The sequence below is a fragment of the Topomyia yanbarensis genome, chromosome 1 (genome assembly GCF_030247195.1).
Source record: "Topomyia yanbarensis strain Yona2022 chromosome 1, ASM3024719v1, whole genome shotgun sequence".
In the NCBI taxonomy this organism is placed as follows: domain Eukaryota; kingdom Metazoa; phylum Arthropoda; class Insecta; order Diptera; family Culicidae; genus Topomyia; species Topomyia yanbarensis.
In genome coordinates this window covers 154,152,193-154,164,378 of record NC_080670.1, presented here as the reverse complement: position 1 = coordinate 154,164,378, position 12,186 = coordinate 154,152,193, and the positions used below count along the sequence as shown (strand labels likewise).

The 12,186-nt window shown below is 35.3% G+C and overlaps 1 protein-coding gene across 1 annotated transcript in view; it reads right to left on the bottom strand.

The window, feature by feature from the left end:
- LOC131677962 (dentin sialophosphoprotein) overlaps positions 1–12,186 on the bottom strand; it is a 105,844-nt gene that overhangs the window by 21,147 nt on the left and 72,511 nt on the right. Inside the window, exon 3 of the mRNA XM_058958070.1 lies at positions 4,096–4,200. Coding sequence (XP_058814053.1) covers positions 4,096–4,200 — 105 coding nt within the window. The remainder of the gene's footprint in view (positions 1–4,095; positions 4,201–12,186) is intronic.

Genomic DNA, 12,186 nt, shown 5'->3' with positions numbered 1-12,186 from the left:
TTTCATTGTGTAGAGGAACGAAAGAACTTGGTTAGTGAATAAAATACATTTTATAAATTTGCTTGGAACTATGACTTTTTCGTTTAAATATGTTTGAAGTGGTCAGATCAAAAATACTTTTCTCACTAATGTGTTCTGTACAAATTTCGGAATCATTTCGGAACGGTCACATAATATACATAATATGGGCAATTACCTCTACTTTCCGAATATCATGATCTCGTTCTGCGCCTAGGTGCGCAAAAAGGTTAAGGAGATTTTGAAGCTTTGTTGCTGATATGGAGGCGCATGGTGTTTTGTGTAAAATAGTTAGACAATCCACAGTAAACAAACACGTTATTCAATGGATTTAAAGTGTTGTTTTTCATTTTTTATGATATTGCTGACATTGGTGAACAGTAACGGCAAATCTATCATGAAAACGGGATCATAGTTATAAGAAAGGTTCAATGACACTGTATGGAAAAATGCATTTAATATTTTACGACTTTTGACATCAAAAATGAGCTCAGCACCTCAAAATTAGCTTAAATTGTGATTTTCAGCCAAATTAGGTAACATTTGAGGTTTTGTCCGACTTTTGCTTGAAGACCCGCCACTGTGGGGCGCCTGGTGTAAAGTGCTCAAATCGAAAATAATTTTGTTTTACGACTTTGTAGGCAAGGCAACAATGGACCTCTTGTGTGATGTAATGTTTATTTACACATTCGAATATTCATTATGCACGAAAAAAAATATTTTCAGTCACGCAGAGCCACACATACGAGCGTCCCAACAGGGAAAATAATTGTTCCCTAAATCGTGAATAAAGTGCCATGAATTCTGGAACAACCACGTTTTTGAATTACGCAAACTGTATGTTTTGTAATTATGTTCATTTTCCCTTCAGTAACGCCCGCGTAACGCTTTTATTAGTGGGAATATTTGTTTTTGTTTCATGAACTTCAGTCACGGTTTCCACCATGTCTAGTTTACAGCTTTATGAACATTATTCATAAAACCAAAGGTTGACTCATGATGTTATTCATAGATTTAGAAACATGAGTTCACAAAATCAAAGCATTCTGGATATTTTCTTGCGAACTATATCACTAAATTCGTAATTTTATTCATGAATCCATTCAATCCTCGTGAACTAATTCATGATTCCTAGTATGTTACTCACGATCCAATATCCGTCGTCGTGAAATAGTTCGCTAAATCTTCAAATATTATTCATGTATTCGTGAATTGATTCGTGATTCCTAGTACATGACTTATGATCTATTTTGCGTGCTTGTGATATTTAGAAGATAGACCAAATCATTTTAAATTTTATGCAAACATTTTCTCGTGAACTTTTTTACAAAATTTGGAATACTATTGGTGAAATCATTTTTGTTCCATGAACTTTTTCACGAATTATCCAGCTACCAGTAACCAGTAATAGTTACGAGCAGTAAATATAAGAAAACTTTTATGACCTCGTGCATCGTTATTTATTTGATAATGTTCGGTGTGAAAAAAGAGCAACGCAATATTTATTTGTTTCGAAAAATGCTTTGATTCTTGGATTAATAGGGTAAAGAGCCTATTTTCACCATACTAAGGAGGGTGCTTTACTAATTCATTAATTTCTCGGCGTACAATCAATGGTATGCCTAAAAATTGACATCAACAGTTTTGCTTCGTTGTTAAGAACAAATATAATATCACAAATGCGCTTAATACAGTGAAACTCTAGTGTTTGAGCGCAGCAAAAACTCGAATCGAGTGCTCCTATTGTTGCGCTACCATTTGCCTAAATGCGTTGAATAAAGATGGCAGACACTGCTCTAATCAACGGCTTCAAATGGAATGGGCTCATCTCCCTATATCGATCACAAGTTGAGTATTTCTGAGCTGGTGATTTCATTTTTGGTTAAACCAGATTCACGTCAAACGCAAAGACAAATTACGGCGACAGGCACTCCAGCAACGAAAGAATTGTTATTCCCTATTTTGCTGCAAGCTTTGAAAATTAATCATCCTGATTCTAAAGCATCTGAAACGGACCTCACCAAGGCAATAATAATTGATAATTTGAAAGCCTTCTGTTAGCGAAGCGGTATGCTTATTGAAAAACAAAATGTGGCTTTTCTGAAGCCACATTATGCCCAGTTTCATCACATCAGGAACGTGGTACTGCTCACATCCAATATAATAAAATATTTTATACGCTCCTTAATTTAAAAATAAGGTTTTTTTTAAATTCATATATTTTGAAAAATGGAATATTATTGGTTACTTGGTTTACGGCGATTGTTATTGTTTTATGTCACACCTATTGTCACGCATGGTCAATTAGAACAGACAAACGAATCCTCGGCACATGCACTTCGCTTTCAGCTTTCTTTTACTCTCATTACATTTTCATTTCATTTTTAACTACATCTGATTTTTAGTGGCACCTTCGTAATTCTCCAGTGTATTTCTATTTACTGACAGTTTGGGTCTTTCTATTTGCTGGCAGTTTAATTCATCTTGATGACTATACAACTCTAAAATTTTGCATAACGGTACGATGTCAAACCAGACAAAAAACAAGAACCACAGTCTTGTCTAAAAGAGGTAGTCGATGTTTTTGAAGGCACTCTTTGTGATAAGTTGCTTTCCCTGATTCCTAATCCCGATTATGACATAAATCTAACTTCTTTTGCCGCAGCTGCAGATTGCTTTCCAGACCAATAAATCCTGGACAATTTCGATTTATTGTTTGTTTATATTTTGCCGCAATATCAAATTTATTTCTGACGGTAAATATCAGGTACTTCAGCGAATGTTACTCTTAATCTGTTGACAGCTGTTCAACTATACGGGCCCCTTCGCTCAATAGTGTCTTAAGGTGCCACTATATGGCATATCGTGAGTTATAGATGTTTTTAAGGACACATTTTTTTTCAATATATAGATACATATGCTGACTGATGATAACACCCGTGAAATGTCATAATAACATTTATCACTCTTTGCAACCTACTTTATTATTATATAGCTTCAATGATTGGGCAATAGAACCAATTTTTCAAAAACTTTTGTGTTAAAAATATCAAAACATACAACTTAGCCACAGAAAGTTTTTTGATAGAACGCTAAACTGATCTAGATCAGTTTCAACTTATCTAGTTCAAAATCAAAGTTGTTAAAGTCATCAATTGCATTGATAATCTAATCTCTAATTTCCAGGTTACATATCCAGAGCGTTGAAGGCTTTGATCTTCTATCATTCCTCGAGAGATTCTTAACCACGAACCAAACACCTTGTATAGAATAAATTTTGGCTGATAAATGGCATTTTAAACATTCGAATAAAACAAAAAATGGGAATCTGATTTTTTTTGTTTTCAATTTTGTCGCAAACCACAAATAGATTTAAAATAAATTAGTGAAATCATGAAGCGGTACACGTTTACGGGTGTAATGTTTGTGTTACTTTCGGATTGGGTGTACAGATTAGGTCTAATTATCACACTCCGTTCGGGATACCAAAACCGATCTTTAACTGTCGACTGAAGTAGTTATTAATGATAACTGGGATTCCTATTTTTGGCGAGTTTCTTTTGTCTAAAATGCCATACAGCTCTACCAGGGATAATTCGTGACATCGAACAATTCTATAACTAATACTCAAGCTACCACATAACAACATGGATTTATGAAGCTTTTTCGGACTACACCGAGTACATATGAGTACAACGTCTCCTAAATGGCGGTTTCCCCCGACATACTAATAAATCAGCGTTTTGGAGGTGAAAGATCCGTTTTTTTGCTATTTATCTTTGCGCCAATGAATTAACCTCAACATTTTATTGAGGTACTGTAATTGTTTCAATTATAACCACTTCAGAGCTCACCCTTGATGGCAAATGGTAATGGTTTCGGTTCGGTAGAGTTTTATTGCAGCTATCGCAGGATCTCGAGCGGCTCAGCAGAAGGTGGTGGACATTGGGACAAAGCGGACAACGACGACGATGACGAAGGTTTCGAAATGAGAATGAGTTAATCGAGGGAGGGAGGCGATCGATTCGATTATGAAGAGTTCATATTCGCCAAGGATTCGGATTAGTGTTCACTCACCTGAGACAGGGTTGGGAACAGCTCCCGGAGAATGCCAATCGTTCGCTTGTTTCGCTCGTTGATTTTCTGGTCACCAGAGTCGACCAGTGTGATGACGTCTAGTTCCTAGAAAAAAAAACAAAAAAAAGAGACGAGGTTAAACAAAATGTACAAGTGCCATTAACCGCATAATTTATCAAGTCAAGTGACAAAAAAACAGACGCGTATGTCTGTCACGTGGTTCAACATTTACGTAATTGCTGTCTTGTTTGAAATGACCCATGTGAGTGATTCGAGCTGTCTTTTGACAAATCGTACTGCATTGACCGACACTGACTGATGTACGTACGCAACTACTTCAGATCACTCAAAGCATTACAATTGGTTTCTGGAGGTCATCCACAGTCAGCTGATGAGTTAAACTTTCAAGTGAACACACATTCGGACTTGGTACCATCATCTTTTACAAATCCATTAAGTTTTCTGTAGTCTACTTTCGAATGTCCTACGCGATTCCGTCTACTTACTGCGGTCGTAAAAGTTCGCGCATATTCGATAACACTCTCCATTGCTTCTGACATAATAATAGCTCGTTCCGTCCGGCCAACTAATTTACATTTTTTTTTGTAGACCTGCTTTCAGCTTTTTTACCGCTCCATTGCGCTTTCATGGGTGATTCCCTCGTAAACTAGTAACCTCCAAAAACTGCAACCGGTGCGATGGTTGCTGCTGGGGAGTAATTTCGTAACACTCAAAAATCGGCCGCGTGAAAACCAGTTGCCATTTGGTAACGGTCCAGCGGTTCGGGGATGGGGCTTGGCCGCGGAAGTGAAAATCGAAACAGAAATAGCAACGAAGTAGCTGTGGACGAACAAAACCAACTGAGGAAGAAAACACTGCCTCAGTAGGCAATGCTTGAAAGAAAGGGAAATTGAATAATTTTAAATGGGTGTCTGTCCATATATCTTAATCTGACCTTATGTGTTAGTCAGATCTTATTAAAATTTAATTGTCGCAAAGTTCTACTGTACCGACTTTGTCGGCTATTCGATTGATGGTATAGAGAATCTAATGATATGAACATTGAAAGACGAATAGGTATTCTAGAGCGAATCAATTATAAACTTAGAACACAAAATTAGGCATAAGCATTTGAGCATGATCCAAAGGAAATGTTCTTCACAACTTTGCCATCTGATTACTAGAAGTCGAGTGTTCTACCATAACTAGTCATGGTTTACCATAAACGCCGGCAAATTGAAAACTCGGTATATTTTGTTCAAAAACTGGAAATTAATGTTTCAAAATTTTTGTTAATATTTGAAAATTTATAAATACACTCAGGATCGTATTTATAAAATCAATATAATTCGCCACAAGTGAATCCGGCCCACTGCTTTTGTTGAAATATTACAAACCTTGAAAAACATTGGAATTTTGAGGTAGCTAGACAAACTTGAATCGACCTCTGCGTTGCGTTAAGGGTTGGGCGAGATCAACTGATTGGCATCTTAAGTGGTTACTAAATTAGCATGTATTCAGTTGTTATCTGGTAGTTGACTGTAACAAGCGTTACTGTATAGAAGCTAGTTTCGTTGATATTTCATAATGTACGATCAGAGCCCGGCAAATTCCCAGCGCATACCGTCAGTTCGTGTATCTGTATTAGTGCCATTCGCTCGTAACTAGCTCAAAAAGTAGCCTGGTCACTTTTTTCTAGATCGAAATGTAAAAATGACACGCATCGGGTGTGACTTGTACCGACGCAGTAATTTACTGCAGAGCCGAGGGCTGATCCGCAATACTGTTCAACTTGTGGCTTGATAATTAATTTTCAGTGCTTCAAGGTTTTCGAAAGTTAAATGTGACCTTTTAGTGCGTACGCGGTCTCGGATCAAAATCTGACATGGTTGGCGTTTTTCGATTTAAACTTTGTCTTTAGGAAACCATGATGAAGTCGGAAGTAAATTACCGGACATATCCCTTCATATGACTGGAAGGGGTTTATGACCCGATATACTTCTGATCTTGGCAATAACGTCTTATCAGGCTTCCTGAGATTTTTTAAAATTTTCTTGGTTGTATTCAACCAGACTGTGGGATCAGGATGCATGTGCAAAGGGCAAATTGTTTTGGAAAATGATGTAATTCTTGTACTTTAGTAATGCCACATTATGTTGGTTTGTGTAGCTATATGGTAACATATGGTGGAGATTATTATACAGAGAAGACCCGATTTTGTTAGTCCCCGAATCTGCCAGCCTTATATAAAAATTCAAATTATGGGCTCTAGAAGATGGGTCAAGTCAAATTCGAGTACATCCTTTCTGAAGTATATTTATCTTACCTTAGAGATGCAAAATATGATTTTTTTTTTAAATTTTGCGCCCCAGTGTAGTGAGACTTTAATATTAAATAATCTAAAAGGGTTATGAAGCTATGTTTAGAGACTAAAAGGAAAATATTTCAACATCTTCGGTTTATAAAAATGAAAGAAAAAAATATGTCCCGATTTTGGCTTTGTTTGTCTAATTTACGTAACTTTAAATTGGTTATTCATTCGTCACGTTACGATAAAAGATAATTACATGTCATTTAACAAAATAATAATTTATAAGTTATATAAGCTTTATAAGTTTTTCTTCTTTGATAAAATTCACCAGTCTATCTTCGTGTTCCGGTTCTAGAATTTTTCCTAGTGTCAAGTTGTTTAGGAACCTATCTCTGTTCTGCTGGTAGTGCTGAAAAATCTCTTAGAAGGTATTCAACCGTCATGTCCACCCCACAGCACTGAAGCTTCTCTTTCCGGTCGAATAGATACTCGTGAGTGAGTATAGTGTGCATTGGCGTGCGCAAGGGGGGGCTAGGAGGGGCTATAGCCCCCCCTAATGCTCTGGAATTTAAAAAAATATTAAGTATTATTATAATGTTGGAAAGACATGTCAAACTTATTGCATATCTCATTTTGTTTAAGCAAGCCATGTTATCTTAGTTGGCGCAAGTTCGTTTAAATCAGGAATCTCTATCGATAACAAGATAAGGTTTCTCGTTTTTAGAAGCTTCCTCCTGCCGTGTGGAACCGATCAGCTCCAGACTGCCACTATGTGACCGCCGTCGCCCTTACCACAACGGAAACTGAACCGAGAGCGACTCAAGGTCCGATGACTTTTGAAGGATTCCCCGCGGGTCCGAAGAATACCATCCGCCAATCCAACCTACTAGACTGCGCTAATTTGTTTCGCTGATCTCCCGTTTGTACGAAAGTTGCAAGTTTTGGTCTTCTCTCCCGGTCACCATCTACGCCTTCTCTTCCCTGTCCTTGATACAACTGCTTCTACACCGATTTTGGAAATAAGCCCCCCTCTGAATATCTTGACCAAGCATAAGTCTCCGGTAAAAAAGTTTAAATTTGTATTTCGTATTCCTAGTTTTAAGATAGTTGTAATTTTACCTCTTTGTTAAAATTATTGTCCCCCATCTTGTAAATAGAATTGTATCCCTAGTTTTAAAACACCTGTGAAATTTTTCATAAATTTTTGTTCTCCCTTTTGTGTACCAAACTATATTGTTAGTTTTAAGATAACTGTAAATATTTTCTAAAAACTATTACTATTGAATTCTTTGTTTTAAAATTTTTCATAAAAAAAATGTTTTGCCCCCTCTCTTGTATATAGAATCTTATTTCTAGTCTTAAGATAGCTGTAAAATTTTTCTCTTTTATAAAAAAATATTTCAACATTGTAACCTCCTAGTTTTAAAATATCCAAAATGTAAAAACAACAGAATTTGGCACCGCCAAGCTAACGCATTTGTGCCTATCAAATAAACCATATGAATAAAAAAACAAGATAAGGTTGCTGAGAGGAAGCGGTAACTGCAGCAAAGATTCGGTTACCGGCTTAAAAATACAAGAGTGTTTGTGATCAATTTAATTTTTTGCTTTGACTAAAAATTATAAACTTTTCATTGCAAATGATTAATGCAGTCGGTAAAGGCATATATGGTGATTTCAGGAGGTATTACATGGAAAGCGAGAACAAGAGAAACTTTCAACTTTTTTCTAAAACTTAACAGTAATATAATCTTAGAAGAACTATATAGATGCTATTTATTTGGATAACAACTTATTCTACTTCTATCTTCTTTTCATTTTAACGACATTAAATTACCTAGAAATTAGGAAAAGTAGGAAAAGTTTTAAAAAATTAGTTATGAAAGGATTTGGAATATACAGATAGGAAAGCTAAAGCATGGTAAAGAGGGACGACTCTGCTGTTGCCGTGAAACATAGTAGATTTAAGCAATTCGTAGTAACTTTGTCTAAGCACGACTCCTACCAGCAAAAGATAAAAAATAGTCCGGAAGCTTCTAAGCCTGTTCCTGTAACAATTGAAGTTTTATAGCACGCTACAAGAGCAATAGTTTAATAGAGAATACCAAAAAATATATGTTTAAATATCTTATTTCATGGAAAGCATGAGATGTATAATTCCCCTTTTAGGACAAGAGGTTTTGGGGAGCGATCAACAAGAGTAGCAGCAAGTTTATAAGGTGATCAGTTCAGCAGTCACATGACTATCGGATAACACACGAGGAAACTTGTTTGATGTGGAGTGCCAACGAGCAACAGATGAGAAAAATCAGACTAGGACCTTATTGCTCGCCATTGTTATATATTAGAACAGTGTAGTGAGCTGAAAGCCGCTGAAAAGGACGATCACGACAGATGCGCATAAGGCTTGATAATTATGGACTAGCATGTTAGAGACAGTGTAACCTTCCGGCAGTCGCGCTAGTGCACTGAGTGCACGATGCTTTGGAAATCTAGCGAAATCGTCTTAAGGCACCAGCGGCTGTTCGTTCAGTGGGCCATAAGCGCGACTTCCGTAGGGTTAAAATGATATTCAGTTTTGGGCATGAGAGGGGTAGGAGACTCGTTAAAGTGATCAGTAGACAACCTGTAAGGCGTCGTCGACTTTTGGGGAAAGCGTTGCTGTCACTGGAAATATGCAATCGAGGAAAATATGTGTGTGGAGCGTGACTGGAAAGTGGCTCCCAGGAAATGTCTAATGCATTTAACCATGGTTCGCATCAAATACCCAGTCGCTATAAATAGCACAGGTTTACGAAAAACATTGATTTCATAGTTTGTTTTCTAAATGCATTTTGGACCACTCAAAAAACCTCGAAAAGTGTTATTATATATTTTCCTACAGAAAGGAAGTTTTCTACTTTCTACTTGATTCTCGGAGTTGTTCAGAAGTTTTTGTTTGTCATAATTTTTCTTATAAATCCATTAAAGATTCACCCAATACCTTAAATAGAATTTTTTTTAAATTGAAAAAGTAATTTTAGGTGAAAATCTAGGTCAGAATTCACATACTGAAAAAATTGATATCTTAAATTGAAGTTAACAAAGTTTTAAAGTAAAATAAAAATTATATTTCAAACTTAAAAACCTATAGTGAAAAAAAAAATCAGTGGGCCATAATCCATTACCAAATAGAAAGAGAAGTAATACATTTCGTAAATATTTTGATCTGATTATTCAAATTCAATTTTTGTTTTTTTTGGTATTTTTGTTTTGTATATCTCATTATGAATTTTTTATGGATTTTTCCACCTTTCGAGCTCAGTTCATAGTACTTTTTTATTGATTTTATTTATGCTTTGCATTTTGTTCAGTTGTAAAACTTTTCATTGAAACATTCTTGAGTTTTGGATGCTCAAGAAAAATTTAATTGGTATTAAAACAAGGTAGCTTTATAGAAGGCGGCCTATTAAAATTGAAATAGCTCGTATGTTGAGATCCACTCTGATTTTTAACGAAATTTTTCCAAAATGATTCTAAAAACTTAGAAATAAAATTCCAAATTAGAAATATTTGGAACTCATGTGAATGTAGAATCGTTATGAGTTTTCTTTTCCGGTATAGTGCTCTTTGTGACCGGTTCTGTAAATTTTTGACTGCAATTTGCTTGCAATGAAATGCAAAATTGTCACACGAAGGAAAATAGGGAATTTATTCTGCACAAAAGAAATGACAACCCGAGTATGATGATCACAATGGCCAAACCTTTATATGTGCTGTACAAACAGATTTTATGTAATGTTGGTCTGCTGTCCTGAAGGTGCCATTGTGTTGTCGAAGCGATGTCATCGTTTTCGTACAGGGCTATCAATCAATCGAGTTGGACCGTAAAGCAAAACATTATGGCCAAAATTGCGGGTCTGAAAGATGTATGGTCAGGATCTGAACAAATTCAATAAATGCACCTGAGAGGGTTATGAAAATTTGAATTTAAACAGCTTCCGGGACAGAAGCTTTATGTTGCCAAAGATCACAAATTTCCAAGAAGTATAAAATTGTTGTTGTAGACAAGTTTGCCGAAAAAGTGTATGATCTGGCAGTAAATTTGCAGTTATGGCCATAAGACTCCGATTTTCATCACAACCTACAATATGAACCGAGATATACATCTACGATAGTCTTAAAGACAGCTAGTAATTAATTAGGTCTCTTCCAAATTTTTGCCAGATTTGGCGAGTAGCTACTACAGTAAGAATACGCAATAGCAGTTCCGGGATAATGACGTCAACGTCCTTGAGAATAGGATGAACTTCCCAAACTGCCCGGAATTCCAACCAATCCAAATCTATACTACATTATATAAATATATAAAATTAAAACATGGCTAAAGATGATAATTCAATGACCAGATACTGAAAAAAAGCAGCAAGAGATGTTGACCAGCAGCTTGTGCAGAAATTAAATGCAGGTATCACGTCCAAAGTTCAAATTTTCTTTCGAGTCGAATAAAAACCGCAAAAATCCACAATGCACAGTGGTTCCATTCCTTAAGAGAGGGGTCATAAATGTGTGCAATGCAAATATCGCTACTAAACTACATTTCTTTAGTAAATTTTGGGTCGCTGAATCCGAATTTCACATTAAAAAAAAAATTGTATCCACATAACAGTGTGATATGGCTTTTCTTATTAGACTAATCGTTCATATTTAATAAACATTATTTTTTGCTCTAACATTTTTTAGAGTATCAAATAGTACATTTTTTGATGTGCTTGCAATAAAAACACGACTTTTTATTGAAAATTCTTGAAACTGCAGCTTTTGTGCTTGAACGCCAATATTTTAATATCGTTTCCAGTGAACATGATATCTCGTGAACCAAATCACAGACCAATCTTTTGAAAATAATAATTAAATTTGAATTGTTTGAAAATAATAATTAAGCTATTTAATTTCAAGATATGAAGTATTAATAAATAATATAGTTTTAAAATGTGAAATGAATTTTTTCGTCTTGTGCTAACTCGTCAAACATACAACATCTTAGATTCTCCAGGCATTCTGGGTGCAGACATGCGCAGCTGAAACCTAGTTTAAAAGGAACTGAATAGTCTGAAGATCATTTTAAAGAAAAATTTGCGAGGGATATCGACGGAAAAAGTTAGTTAAAGCCAAAACCACCATAAGAATTCATCTCTATACTAAAAAATCAGTTCATTATTGTCAAAATCAAGTTTAAAACAATAGAACATATATCCATAACCATATAATCACGAGATAAAAACACGCTCTTGCCAATAATTTTTTTTAATTTAATGGACTATAGGGGGACCACTGTGCAATGTATCTTTAAACTACAATAAATACGCATCATTTTCTTCTAATAACGTTTTATGCTAAAGCATACTTCCAATTCAAGTTGGCTTTGCTTATTGCAGGATACATAAAGCATATGTTAAAAAAAATTCCAGTCAATTCATACGAAATTACAACTTTAAATATTCTTAAAAATTCCATGCATCAATAGTTTATGAGTTATGTGGGACTGAAAAATGGTCAATTTTACTAACTTCAAAAAAATCATATAAAAACGTGAGAATTGTTTTGCGTCAAAGACCACGAGAAATTTTTTTCGAGGAAGTTGAAAATGTTTAATGCTAATTTTTAAGCCTACTTAAAATGGGATGGTAATTAGATAGAGAAATACTTTGAAAACCTTTTTTGAGAAACCCGTTTCTACATTTAAGAAATAAATGAAACAACTTCAATTTCAATAACAAAATAAAATAACTGTTTTACAA